The sequence below is a fragment of the Trachinotus anak genome, unplaced genomic scaffold (genome assembly GCF_046630095.1).
Source record: "Trachinotus anak isolate AG129_WGS33_773 ecotype Australia unplaced genomic scaffold, CSIRO_AGI_Tana_v1 ptg000031l, whole genome shotgun sequence".
NCBI classification, from domain to species: domain Eukaryota; kingdom Metazoa; phylum Chordata; class Actinopteri; order Carangiformes; family Carangidae; genus Trachinotus; species Trachinotus anak.
In genome coordinates, this window is record NW_027273882.1 from 6,726,670 (window position 1) to 6,741,968 (window position 15,299).

At 42.6% G+C, this 15,299-nt stretch overlaps 1 protein-coding gene across 1 annotated transcript in view; it reads right to left on the reverse strand.

Annotated features, from left to right (window-relative positions):
* Positions 1-380: 380 nt before the first annotated feature.
* Positions 381-15,299, reverse strand: part of LOC139612516 (NACHT, LRR and PYD domains-containing protein 12-like) — a 74,927-nt gene continuing 60,008 nt past the window's right edge. The window contains exons 16-20 of the mRNA XM_071468153.1: positions 6,996-7,169; positions 4,983-5,156; positions 4,047-4,220; positions 3,859-3,905; positions 381-984 (exon numbers count right to left, since the gene is read on the reverse strand). Of these exons, the coding sequence (XP_071324254.1) occupies positions 449-984; positions 3,859-3,905; positions 4,047-4,220; positions 4,983-5,156; positions 6,996-7,169 (1,105 nt within the window). The 3' untranslated portion in view covers positions 381-448. The remainder of the gene's footprint in view (positions 985-3,858; positions 3,906-4,046; positions 4,221-4,982; positions 5,157-6,995; positions 7,170-15,299) is intronic.

Here is a 15,299-nt window from a genome sequence, read left to right on the forward strand (position 1 = left end):
ACCAGAAGAGTTTTAATCCCAACCTGGATTATTAAATCCTGAATTTACAAACTGAACATCAAAACATTTTGACTCCAATAATCAATCAATTAGAGAGTGAAGAACCACCAGTGTGCTGCAGCTGGTAACTGTGGCCCTTCTTCTTCTGTGGACAGTTCATGTACAGTTGTACATGTTGAACAGAGCTGGATGCTGCTCATTGGATCCTGACAGTAACAACAGCAGAGTGAACGGAGACAAAAATAATCATCAGACAGAACGAAAATCATTTGACAAAAGTGTTAAAATGTTGATGATCAAAGTGATGAAATCAGACAGATGAATGTTTAGTGTCTGAGTCTGAGACAGATCTGCTTCACAGTGCAGAGTGTGTGATGGTGAACAGAGTCAACTTTGATTTCAGCAGCTGAGCTGCAGTCAGCAGAGTTTCTGTCCACAGGAGAGACTCTCAGACCTGCAGACCACACAGAGACACTGAGGAACCAGGTAAGATCCAGAACCCAGGATACAGAGGTTGAGTGAATGTGGTGTTGAAGGTGTGGAGGTGGATCAGTGAGTCAGAGGAGACTCTGTAGAAGGACAGAGAGCCAGCAGGACAGTCCACATACACTGCTACTCTGTGAGAGACAGAGGAGGAGGAGATGGATGTTTTTCTGTTGTTGTGACAGACAGAGTAACCACCATAATCAGAGCACCTCAGACTCCAGGATTGATCATTCCATCCAAACAAACAGTCTTCACTGCCTCCTTTCCTTCTGATTCCTCTGTAACTCACTGATACATGAACCTCTCCTCTCCACTCGACCTCCCAGTAACAGCGACCAGTCAGACCATTTCTACTCAGCAGCTGAGACCAGAAGTCAAATCTGTCTGGATGATCAGGATATGACTGATCCTCTGTCACATATGTCACCTTCCTGTTGTTGTGAGACAGTTTGAGGTTTCTGTTTACTGTGTTTGTGTCCAGTTCCAGTTCACAGGCATCTGATGGAGAGAACAAGACACAACACAGCTGCAGTTTATCATCTGTTGATTTATCAACAACTTTACCGACAATTACTGAAAGTGAATCATTCAAACTTACATTTCATATTCAACTGTGAATAATGTTTGACTACATTTAAACAAACAACAACAATCCAGTTCTAACAACATCAACAGTTACTGAACATGAGTCAAGATGTCAGCAATGTTGTGCTTTTTTTCTCCTGTGGACCCGAGGATGACGGCTGATGGATCCACATCAATAAACACATGCAGTGAATAAAGTCTCACTGCCTGTTGTAGCGGCTCCTTTGTTTTTATATTGTCTTTTATTTCCGTCCTGTCCACGGGTACTTTTTCTGTTAGTCATTGTCAAATCACTAGAGACAATGACTTTTCTCTTTTGTAAAACTTTTCTGGCCGCTACAACCTGAGCCTGAGTCAGGAGAGAGTCCCGGTGCTGTGGAAGACGTCCTGCCTGGTTCCTGTCCCAAAGAAGTCGACTCCATCGGACCTCAATGACTACTGACCAGTTGCCCTCACATCCCATCTGATGAAGGTGCTGGAGGGGCTGGTCTTGACCCACCTGAGGCCACAGGTGAAGGCGCTGCTAGACCCTCTACAGTTTGCCTACCAGCCCCATTTGGGAGTGGATGATGCCATCATTTACCTGCTGCAACAAGCTCATATGCACCTCGATGGTGGAGGCAGCACTGTGAGAATCACATTCTTTGATTTCTCCAGTGCTTTTAACACCATCGAGCCGCTGCTGCTGAGTGAGAAGCTGCGGGGGATGGGTGTTGACACCTCCATTGTCTCCTGGATTGCTGACTACCTGACAGGCAGGCCACAGTTTGTCCGCCTGGGCAGTGTCCTGTCTGACACGGTGGTTAGCAATACAGGAGCTCCACAGGGGACTGTGCTGTCCCCTGTCCTCTTCACCTTATACACCACAGACTTTCAATACAACTCTGAGTCGTGTCACCTGCAGAAATTTTGAAATTTTGATGATGATGGGCTGTTGTTGGGTGTATAGGTGGGGGAGGGAAGGGGGAGTACAGAGCAGTGGTGGACGACTTTGTGGAGTGGGCTGGACGCAACCACCTGAGGCTGAATGTCGGCAAGACCAGAGAGATGGTGATCGACTTCAGGAGAAAGAGGACGACTTCATAGCCACTGTGCATTCTGGGGCAGGATGTGGAGGAGGTGGAGGACTACAAGTACCTGGGCGTCAACATCAACAGCATACTGGACTTGAAATCCAACACCGACGCTGTGTACAAGAAGGGGATGAGCAGACTCTACTTCCTGAGGAAGCTAAGATCCTTCAACGTGTGCAGCAAGATGTTGGAGATGTTCGACCAGTCTGTTGTTGCCAGTGCACTTTTCTTCGCCATGGTTTCGCTGGTGTCGCTGGCTCTGATGCTGCTCCCCCAACAGACTCAATAAACTGATCAGGAAGGCTGGCTCCGTTATTGGCTGCAAACAGGACACTGTGGAGGCCGTGGTGTAGAGGAGGACACTGAACAAACTGTTATCCATCATGGATAACGCTGACCACCCTCTCCACCAAACACTGGACAGAGAGCGGAGTTCCTTCTCCAACAGACTGCTACAGCTCCGCTGTCGAATGGACAGATACAGGAAATCATTCCTGCCACAAGCCATCACCCCATACAATAAATCTGTCTGATAAAGGATTTATTGTATAGCCCAGAACCAAACTGCACCTTAACAGTTTATTTATTATTTATATCTACCTCATTACACCCTGCACAGTTGTTGATTATTGTTGTTCATTTGCTATTTATTTGTTATCTCTTTAACACCCTGCACAGCTGTAAATACACTCTCAACCCTCATTGTGCCCTTATTGAAATATTGTACATTCTTTTTTGTTACTTTCTGTATTGTATTGTACATATTGTAAGTTATGCTGCTGCTGCAATGCAACAATTTCCCAGTTTGGGATCATTAAAGTACTTTGATTGATTGATTGATTGATTGATAAAACTGGCTCATCATCTTCCACTGCAGCACAAATAAGCTCTGAACCATCTGCTTTCTAAAACTGTCATTAGCTCCACCAAAGAGCTCACATTCAGCACAAAGTTCACACCTTTGACATAAAATCTCAAACTGTCGTCTGCTACAAAAAAGTTTGACAACAGTCTGGATGTTTTGGTCCAAAAGCTGCAAAAAGCTGAACTCAGTGTTAATGAAGATCCAGTCTGAGGTCTGTGTGACGTGCACACATTGTGTTTATAGAAACACCAGTTTATGTGTGAAAAATGGAGCAGGTCTGGTTTTTGTGCAGATGTATCGAACATCTGTCCCCAGGTCTGTCATTCAGGGAGGAAGTAGAAGATGAATCCACCTCAGCTCATTTTACTCAACTTTTCAACATCTGTGTGACATTAATTATGGCCTTTTGTGTTCCCTGACCTGTAGGTTTTTGAACATTGATTTATTACATCCAGGAAGGAAACTGAAGGATTCCTTAACAAAACTTATAGCAGTCAAACATGTGAAATACGAGCTTAGGAGCAGGCACCTGAAGGCAACAAAACTCCTCTATAAAATCACTGACAGACAAAAAACCAGAAGAAACAAAGTCAGCTTTCTGTTGGCTCCACTGCTAATGAAATGTATTGATTAGTTTTGTTGGATCACTGTGTTCAGTTTGTTGTGTTTGTGGATTTTAAATTGATTGATTGAATTCTAACATCTTTCCAGCCTCACTGACAAAAACAGAAACTGAATCCTGAATGAAACTCTAGAGAAATTCATCTTTGTACTTTAGTCAAAAAAATGTAAAAATCTAGGGGAACATGTGCAGCTGTGAATCATGAATCAAAGTGAAAACACACTCACACTTCCTCAGACCAGGTCTCAGTCTCTGTGGTCCACCATGGTCCACCCTGGAGGAAGAAACAAAGTCAGGATCAACTTCATCCACCTTCACTCATATCCACCATGAAACATGAAGCACAGTTCCTGAGTTAGTCAGAGAGACAGAGAAACAGTGTGAGAGCTGCTGTTGTTTGTCCATCTGTCCATACCTGAGAGTGTCCAGTCTCCAGTGTGGATCCTCCAGTCCAGCAGACAGCAGCTTCACTCCTGAGTCTCCTGGATGATTGTAGTTCAGGTCCAGTTCTCTAAGATGGGAGGGGTTGGAGCTCAGAGCTGAGGCCAGAGAATCACAGCCTTCCTCTGTGACCAGACAGTATGACAGACTGAAAACACATACATACACACACACACACACACACACACACACACACACACACACGTATTACAAGTATACACACAAACAGAGACTTACTGCAAAGTCTAAAAGTTTCACATTAGTCCAGTTTAAATCAGCATCAGATGCTCACAGCTGTAACAAGACTCTAACTGTCACTGACACTAATGAAGCATCATTGGTTCAGACACAGCACTGAAGGTGTGTATTGTACTGGTTGATTGGTATCAGCTGTTTCTAGTATTCTTCAAAATCATTGGTTCATTCAAAGCTCTGTGGTCAGTAACATCCAATCATATTCATTCAGGTGGACAGTGAGGGGGTTGAATCTATGTGACTCTGACTGTGGTCTGTGATGATGCTCCAAACATCAGGTCTGGGTATCAGGTTCTCTTGGAGTTGGAGTTTTTACTGAATTCAAAGAGTTAATACTTTAAATGTTCCTGCAGGAAATTTTAAAGGGAGGTGGTGAGGGGGAGGGAATAAAGAAAACATGTTATATGAGGATGACAATGTTGTGTGAAAGGAAATGCAAATTGGGCATATAGGCTTCACTGTACACTAGTAGAACAACATCATGATGTTTACACCGCTCCACTGGACCCTAATGTCCAAACCAACAACACTTTCCTTTTATTTCATTAAATCAGTGAGTAATTATGGAGCACGCAGCTTTTTATGCTGGTAAAAGTCAGTTCAGTTCAAAATCATAAAAATTTTACAAAGCCTTGACAAAAAGATGAATCCTAACCTGAGTCCTTCAAGTCTGCACTGTGGACTCTCCAGTCCAGCAGACAGCAGCTTCACTCCTGAATCCTGCAGGTTGTTGTTACTCAGGTCCAGCTCTATCAGACGAGAGGACTGGGAGCTGAGGACTGAGGACAGAGCTTCACAGCTTCTCTCTGAGAGGTTACAGCCACTCAGTCTGAAGAGGAATTCCAGAAGAAAAAATTAAGTGAAATGAAAAATTGAATGACAACATTATCACATATTAAATATCAGGGGTGGGCGAACTGACGATCTTATATTGTGAGCGATTTTTGTACTGGAGGTTATTATAAGGACTGTATATTAACTGGGTTAAAGCACTTATGGCCGCTGGGGGGCATCGGTTAGAATGCAAGAATCCAGATGATGTTCCTTTTAAATTCTTTATTGTCCATTCATAATGGGTGAGAATATATGTGTGTGGAAGTGGGTGGGTGTGTGGTTCTGTAACAGACACAAAATACAAATACAGTTGTCAGAACAGCAAACCATTAACCATACAATTTAGTATGCAGTAGAATGGTAATTAACCATAACCAACAGAATAAATGAACCATACTCTTAATTTACCACAACCAATAATGTACAACAATATACAGACATGTGGTCCACTAGTAGCACTCACTAGCATTAACGAGCTAGTAGCCTAGCAATAGCATTAACGAGCTAACTGGTTAGCTGGATTATCATCAAGAAATATAAACCATAAAGAACGGCAGAAAATGATAAACAAACAAACGTTACACTCACTGGTCTCTGAACGCACACTGTGGAGCTCCCAACTCCCGATGGACACGGCAACAATAATCATCAGCAAAGTCTCTCCCTCTTTCTCTGTGGCACGTTTCCACCTGCTGCATCCACTAACTCTGCTGAGGCTCCTTTTCGCCAGCAGGGGGGGCAACGCTGACACGCTATACCTTTATGAGGCTGTCCTTCAGCACAATTTTACTTATAATTTACTCTTCAAATGAGTCGTCCAGATCGTCTCATGAGGAAGGTGCCATATTTAGAAGTTCAATCACTGCAAACCAGCCCACTTTTAACTATTAAACAGCTCAACCACGATGGCAACAGCAGTCCTTGTTCTGCTTTACAGCATCAGAGATCTTGGCCTAGCGACATATAACAGTTCCCCACTGGAGCAGAACAAGAACAAGAACCACTGTCACCAGCTGCAGCCTGAGACAGTGGAGTTACATCTGTGGGAGGAGACACCTGCCTGCAGTTACTACAATGTCAGACAGGACGAGCTGGAGCGGTGACTGAACTTTCTGATTAATGAATAAATAGCAGAGCTGTCTGAACAAAAACTGATGGAGGTAGATTTGTTTCAGTATTATTTATGTTAACAGATAAACAATCCGTGTGTAAATGTGTCATCTGTAAATGATAAAACACTGTGTGAGTCACATGAGATCCACAAATGCTTTTTCACTTCACAAAGAGAAAATTGATTCACAAATGCCTGTTTGAAAGTTGTAAATGTGAGGAAGATATTCACAAATGCTTCTGATTTATTTGTAAAATCATTAAATGTATTCATAGTTTGTTTTATTTGTGAAATTTGTGTATTTGCAGATTTATTTCATACTTGCAAAATGTTTTTGTAAGTTTAAAATATACTTTTTGCATTTACACATTTACACATGGATTGCTGATCTATTCACACAAATAATACTGAAACAAATCTACCTCCATAAATACTTCATGACTTGAAAGTCACAGCAGTGAAAAGATACAAATCAACTTCCGTTCATGACTTTCACAACAAAATCAAAGCAGTAACAGGAAGCAGATAGTAAATCACATCGTGGTTTGCAATTCTTCTCAGAAACATTGTCATATAATGTTTTAGCCAGATCGCCCAGCCATACTCTGAATTCTGAAAGCTCTTTGATTGTTAAATGCCAAAAAGCTGAACACTAATCTGAGTCCTTTAAATCTGCAAGATCATAAAATTATACAAAGCCTTGACAAAAAGATGAATCCTAACCTGAGTCCTTCAAGTCTGCACTGTGGACTCTCCAGTCCAGAAGACAGCAGCTTCACTCCTGAATCCTGCAGGTTGTTGTTACTCAGGTCCAGCTCTGTCAGACGAGAGGACTGAGAGCTGAGGACTGAGGACAGAGCTTCACAGCTTCTCTCTGAGAGGTTACAGTGACTCAGTCTGAAGAGGAATCAGCAAAACGAAAGGAGTCAGTTACAAAAATGTGATTTTTGTCTTAAAAATATACAGTTTATCTAGATGGATATATCAGCACCTACAGAGCTTTGTTGGAGGCTTTGACCACTGGCAGCAGCCTCAGAAGAGCCTCCTCTGAAGCAGAGTATTTCTTCAGGTCAAACACGTCCTGATCTTTTTCTGATGACAGTAAGATGAAGACCAGAGCTGACCATTGAGCAGGAGACTATTCATCTGTGGAGAGACGTCCTGATCTCAGGGACTGTTGGATCTCCTCCACTAGAGAACGATCATTCAGTTCATTCAGACAGTGAAACAGATTGATGCTTTTCTCTGGAGACAGATTCTCACTGATCTTCTTCTTGATGTACTGGACTGTCTTCTGATTGGTCAGTGAGCTACTTCCTGTCTTTGAGATCAGGCCTGGTAGGAGCGTCTGATTGGTCTCCAGTGAAAGACCCAGGAGGAAGCGGAGGAACAAGTCCAGGTGTCCATTGGGACTCTGTAAGGCCTTGTCCACAGCATTGTGGTAGAAAAGTGCTGGTTCAAGTTTGTCTCTAAACAGTTTTAACCACTGAGATGTTGTTTGTTCCTCTGACATCAGATTGACTCCAGAGTTGATGAAGGTCAGACGGACATGAAGAGCGGCCAGAAACTCCTGAACACTCAGATGGATGAAGCAGAACACCTTGTCCTGGTACAGGCCTCTCTCCTCTTTAAAGATCTGTGTGAACACTCCTGAGTACACTGAGGCTGCTCTGATATCGATGCCACACTCTGTCAGGTCTGATTCATAGAAGATCAGGTTTCCTTTCTGCAGCTGCTCAAAAGCCAGTTTTCCCAGAGACTCAATCATCTTCCTGCTCTCTGGACTCCAGTGTGGATCTGTCTCAGCTCCTCCATCATACTTGATGTTCTTCAGTTTGGACTGAACCACCAGGAAGTGGATGTACATCTCAGTCAGGGTCTTGGGCAGCTCTCCGCCCTCTCTGGTCTTCAACACATCCTCCAGAACTGTAGCAGTGATCCAGCAGAAGACTGGGATGTGGCACATGATGTGGAGGCTTCGTGATGTCTTGATGTGGGAGATGATCCTGCTGGCCTGCTCCTCATCTCTGAACCTCTTCCTGAAGTACTCCTCCTTCTGTGGGTCAGTGAACCCTCTGACCTCTGTCACCATGTCAACACACTCAGCAGGGATCTGATTGGCTGCTGCAGGTCGTGTGGTTATCCAGAGGCGAGCAGAGGGAAGCAGGTTCCCCCTGATGAGGTTTGTCAGCAGCACATCCACTGAGGTGGACTCTGTAACATCAGTCAGGATCTCAGTGTTGTGGAAGTCCAGAGGAAGTCGACACTCATCCAGACCGTCAAAGATGAACACAACCTGGAACTGATCAAACCTGCAGATTCCTGCTGCTTTGGTTTCAGTGAAGAAGTGATGAACAAGTTCCACCAAGCTGAAATTTTTCTCTTTCAGCACATTCAGCTCTCTGAAAGTGAAAGGAAATGTGAAGTGTATGTCCTGGTTGGCTTTGTCTTCAGCCCAGTCCAGAGTGAACTTCTGTGTTAAGACTGTTTTCCCAATGCCAGCCACTCCCTTCGTCATCACTGTTCTGATTGGTTCATCTCTTCCAGGTGAGGCTTTAAAGATGTCTTCTTGTCTGATGGTTGTTTCTGGTCTGTCTGGTTTCCTGGATGCTGTTTCAATCTGTCTGACCTCATGTTCATCATTGACCTCTCCAGTCCCTCCCTCTGTGATGTAGAGCTCTGTGTAGATCTGATTCAGAAGGGTTGGGTTTCCTGCTTTAGCGATCCCCTCAAACACACACTGGAACTTCTCCTTCAGGTTAGATTTGAGTTTATGTGGACAGACTGCAGTTCTAGTTCCTGAATAAACAAAGGACAGATGAAATCAGTCATTGAATATAGATACTAAATCCAAAAAAAAAAAAAAACTCATTATCTAAACATTCTATCAATGTATTGATAATCAATGTATTAGTGGAGGATAACAGCTTGTGACTGTGTGTAGCTTAGAATAATTTATACATTTGATGCATAAGTGCAGTATATTTACAAGGCAGTTTAGAACTGTGAATCTAAGGGTGTCATATTTCCTGTATCGACCGTGTTAAATCTTTATAGAAATCCTCTTACTGCTCTGCAGACAGTCAGCCAGCTCCTCCTGCTTCAGTCTCCTCAGGAAGTTCAGTGTGATCTTCAGAAATGCCTCTCTGCTGCTCCTCCTCTGCTCTTCATCTTCACCGTACAACACCTCCTTATCCTCCCTCTGACTCTCTAAGCATTCTGGGTAATCTGGTCTCAGGACCCTCTGGACTCTCTTCAGCTCATTCTTCACAAAAGTGACAATGTTCTCCTCCAGCAGCTGGAACAGATGATAAACGGAACATTTCATTTAAACTGGTAGAAAACAACATGTGATTGATGTGTCAGTCTGAAGGTCTGCTGGTCTAAACAGAGCAGCACGGAGACTGTTAGGACCTGAAGGGAAGTCCAGATGTTAATCTGTGGTCGATGTAGTTAAATCGTAAAAATGTGCTTGTATATGTACAGACCATAAATATGGAGTCCAGGTCTGGTTGATGCTGCTGGGCAGACTGATCACTGTGGACCTCTGAGCTCTCCTGATGAACTCTGTGGAGAAAACAACAACTTGAAGGACCAGAATTACCACCTTGCGGTTGTATGCCTCCACAGCTTGTTTCAGATTACATCCCTCCTCATTCAGCATCATAAAATATGAACAATTTAAGTGAAAGTTTTGTCATAATTGCTGTGTGACGTTTTTCGTAATGGCTAAGAAGTGTTTTGTGAGTCCAAATGAACGTTTGTACCAAATTTGAAAGAATTATCTCAAGGCGTTACGGAGATATTATGTTTACAAGGCCAAACCCATGTTTTGTGAGGTCACCATGACCTTGAGCTTTGACCTTTGACCACCAAAATCCGAACAGTTTGTCCTTGCGTCCCAGTGGACAGTTTTGCCAAGTTTGAAGCTATTCCCTTGAGTAGTTCTGGAGATATTGCATGTACAAGGCCAAAATCCTGTTTTGTGAAGTCACGTGAACTTGACCTTTGAAGACCTCAGCATCACAGAGCTTTGACTCTGCACACAGAGGAAATGCAGAAGCTCTGCTAACCACTGGATGTGCAGAGTATTATCTGCACATCCAGGGATCACATGTTGCCAAGGATTGGAACCATCAGGATCAGACCTGCTGAAAAAGATGGATAAGGAGGAGTGATCTGTGGGATGGTAATGTTGAGACAAGTTACAGTCTCATCAGTCTGAACTGTGTCACTGTGGAAGGTGTCTGATGTTAAAACAGCATAAACACCTGATGACCCCTGGTGAAATCCCTCATGAAGAGAAGAACCATCAGTTTAGATTTGTCTTCCTGCTCAGTGAAGAAGTGAAGATATTCATCTCATCAACAGAGGATCACAGGTTTTAATGCTCAACTAGAACCACAATGACAAGTCAGGGCAGAAAGGATTCCCAGACCTGGATCATCCAGCTCATCGGGGAACAAGGTGTTGGGATCTCCAGCCATGTGTCCTGAAAGAACAATAGAGAGGCCTACATGTCCCTCCAAAAGCCTGAGCCAGAGTTGGTCGACCGTTTGAACAACAGCACCACGACCCCCCACAATTCACACCTAGGTCTGAATCAGGGTTTGAATGTAAACTCAGCATCGCCATTGGCCAAGGCCAGGTACTCTCAGCAGGGATCCCCGGTGACGTCACTCAGGTGATAAAAGCAGCAGTTGCTTTTTCCCGGGCACCAGTTACAGTAGAGAGCTACTCCAAGCTCTCTCATCCACTCGGCTGCTGAAAGGGAGCAATCTGAAGACTTTCGACCTTTTTCCACCACTTCTTAAAGCCGAGGTCACAGTCTGCTGTTGTTTGTTTCCTTTTTCATTTTTTCATCTTTCGGATCCGCCGTAAATCGCTGTGCAATCAGCTGATCTTAGTTCTGTGAGGACGAGCAGACTTTGTTAAAGACAAACAAAGTCCACCGTCCCTCATCTGTGATCTTCCCGCTGCCGCTGAGGAACTCCTCACATTGTCATCGCCAGGAGAGCCAAGGACCGAGCTGTGGAGAACCAGTGTGGACTGTCTTTTTCTAACTCTGAAGGATCAGAGCAACTCAGAGTCAGAGGCTGATGTCTGGGCAGAGACACAGTTAGTGCAGCGTGTTGTATTTGTAATCTGACTTATAAGTGCTGCAGATCTGGCTGTTTTAGATCGTTCACTGTGATCAGCTTAATAAGCCAAATCTCACTAGTTAAAGGACCAATATCCGACCAGACGAACTCAGGTTCTCTGGCTCTGTTATTGTGTAGTGATATTGTGGTGATTATTAACTGTGGTGACGATCTCTTGTGGACTCTTTCCTCTCTTCATCTCTATTCCTGCTCTTTTCTCCCAATCACCTCATCTACATCTCACTCACATTAAAGCTGCACTAGAGTGTGATCGCGTCATAACGTAAAGCTCAAGGGTCCCTCCCTTTGTTCTCCTGTTCACGCCATTCACACATGGATGTATTATAAGACCACGGCCAGCCGCCATCTTGGCTCTAGTGAGTATGTCAAACACGTCACTCTGCCGCTGGCTCTCTCTCTCTCCCTCACACACACCCACGGTTGTTACATGTTTTGCCTGTGATCATCTAGTTCGTAACCAATGTTTGTTTTAGTTATAGTTGAATTATAATAGTGTTAATACCAATTTATAAATGAATTGCTGAATAATTTATAAATTGAATAATTATTAATTATTTGTTTAATTATTATTAATAATCAATTTGTTCATTGGTCCCTGGTGACAGGGTGGTGCCCCAAGGTTACAACCTATAGTATATATATATATATATATATATATATATATATATATATATATATATATATATATATACACACACACACACACACATATATATTGGTGATTATCCCTGATAATCTTTAATATTATACGCCAAAACCAAATTGTCCCAACCTGTGCACAACAAAGGGAAACTTGAAAATGAGATTGTACTGGATCTCCTGAAAGATTCAGGACCTTAATCTGTCTGAGGAGAGTCAGATAATGACAAAGTTCAGTTCTTACCTTCCATCAGCAGGTCGTCCATCTTTAAAGTTAATAGGCTGAACCATAGACCGATCACTCTTCATGGACACACAGCTGGGTTCAGGAGAGTCTGGTCTCTGCTGCTGCATCCTGATACAAACAAACAAGAGACAACTGAAATTTAAAAAAAAGATTGTGATGAGAACATCATCTGAAATTTTAGAAGCAGGTAGAAAATCAGCAAGAAGACAGTGGATGAGTTTGAGAGATGGAAAATGCCTCTTTAAACACAAATCTACACCTGCAATAAACATTGTTATATACATGTCCTTTACATTATGAATCTTTATGTTTAATCATTAAATACTAAACATTTGAAAAAGAAGCATTATTTTGTTTAACTGAGTAACTAACTTTCTTCTTTTCATAAAGACATAAATCAGAGCAGAGACGACAGAGAGGAGGTGTGTTACATCTCAGTGTCCAGCAGAGGGCAGCATAGACCTGCTAATACTGAGTAAAAAGCTCTGGAGGTGAGAGGAAAGCTAACGCTGTACATCTTTACCACTTGCAGTTCTTGCTTTTGCTTTGTCTTTCTTTATATTTTTTCGTCTTGCTATGATTATTGCTCTGCACCAAAACACCAAAGTTAATTTCTTGTATGTGAAACGTACTTGGTAGTAAACCTGATTCTGATTCAGTGTATTAACACCTCATCATTCATGCAGCCTGATGAAGAGAGACAGAAAAGTAGAGCGCACAGGAAGAACTGTTACTCTATCTGGACTGATCCAGCCTTTCAACCACAGATTGTCTTCCTCAGGTAGAAGTGAAGAAGTGAACACACCTGTATTTAATAGACGAGCCTACATGAGTCATCTGATATCAGACATTTCTTCAACAGTGTGGGACTCACTCTGGACCTTATCTTCTTATTTGGTTACAAATGTTTTAACAGACATACCCCCTATAATATGTTAGAATGATACAAGCTGTGATTGTGTGTCACTGGCTCAGTGTTACACTGTTTTATGATTTGTTATGATTTATTCAGGTGAATGATGTGGACCTCACTAGTTTGACTCTGTTATTGAAATGTTGTCTATTTTGCATGTAGTTGTGTGTTATTTTGTATTTTGTCATATCAGGGCTGCTGGGGCCCTTTTGTTTTGTCCTGTTGTCTTGTTTAGCTTTACTGTGAAGATTGTGGCTTTTATAATATAGAGATACAGACTGGGAGCATTGTCCAGGTGTTTACTGTATGTAGCAGATCTCCTGACCAGTAGATGATGATGTGATATTTCATCACAAACTGACCTGAAATGTCTTTACCTGAGGAGGACCTCTGTGGTGGAGATAGTGTCAGTCATCAAATAAAGAAGAGGGGATAAGGCCGTAGTGTGCTGAGAGGTTTTCTTTACTTAGTTACTGTTATACCCGGCCTAGTGGAAACCTGGGTACAGCATAAAAGTTACCACTCATAAAAGACACTAAATAAAAGTCACTACTCAAGTTCAGGAGAGTCAGATAATAACAAAGTTCAGTTTTCAATTCTTACCTTCCATCAACAGGTCGTCCATCTTTAAAGGTAATAAGACGACCCATAGACCGGTCACTCTTCATGGACACACAGCTGGGTTCAGGAGAGTCTCTCTGCTGCTGCATCCTGATACAAACAAACAAGTGACAGATGGAAAAAAAGAGTTTTAACCTGAAAAAAGAGCAGATCTGACCTCATCTTCGTTCACCAGTTCAATCAGTGGTTGGCTCTTTGTTCACTCAGACAGTCAGTAGTTGATCATTAGTTCTTCTAAGCTGTTACTGAGTAGTTGATGTGACAGTGAGTGTGAATAATGATGGAGCAGTGATCTGAGTGCTGAGCTCTGACATGGAGAAGAGTCATGGACAGTTAGAGATCCTCATCTCACCTCTGAGCTTTGGTCTGGCTCTCATGTTCCCCACACAGAGTGGTTTTAGAGGGAGGGGCTCCCTCCTCTCTGCCCTCACACTGGTTCATAGCAGGGCCCCCACCTTCACACAGACACAACAACAGGCTTCATTACAACAGGATTTATGTCACAACCTGTTTGTTAAAGCAGGTTTTGGATGACTGTAAAAGCTCTCAGAATTGGGGGGGGGGGGGGGTTATGCCTTTATTATAGGTAAGTGGAGACTGACAGGAAAGGGGGTAGAGAGAGGAGAATGACATGCAGGAAAGAGTCGGACCGGTCGGGAGTCGAACCAGTGACTGCCTGCTAATAGTGTCTTGCGCTCAACATGGTACGTGCCCTAACCACTTGACTACCAGGCCACCCCATGTTAAATGTTTTATAATCCATAAATTTGGAAGTGTGTGTAGCAGAATGTATTTACAATTGCCATAAAATTCTCTTTTCAATGTGCACCTGGTCACTTTGTCTGATGGAATAAGATTCTGTTTTATTTTTAACAGGTTTTTATTTGTTTGAAAAATTGTGAAATTCTCACAAATGTAGGGATCATATCAAATATCAGGGTTTGGGAACATTAGAGAGAAGATTAATTAATGAGGAGGTTTAGAATTTTAAATCATACATTTTAATCTGAGGATGACTCCCACCCTCATAACTTCAGAGTACAAGTCTAAAAAAAACATAGTGATGTCATAAACATTATGTGCAGTTCTACTATTTGTCCACCAGACGGGGCAACCTAAACATTTTGTGTGATCAATGTGAGCTCAGCAGAGGAAACTGAGGTGCAGTGACGTGGATGTACAAGTCTGAGATTAAACATTTACCTTGTGTTTGTTGCACTATTTGTTGCAGATAGAATTTGCACTGGTCCCTCTAAATGTTTTTTCATAATGTAATGTAGCACCCCAATAAAATACCCACATCTGGTTTTAATCTCTAAATTTAGTACAGTGCTCCATTAATTGTTGTTTTGGTCAAATACTTTTGCTGCAAATGTTAGTATAGCACCACCAACATGTACTCACTGATTTCCCCAAAGTAGTTATAACCCCAAAAATGGTTTCTT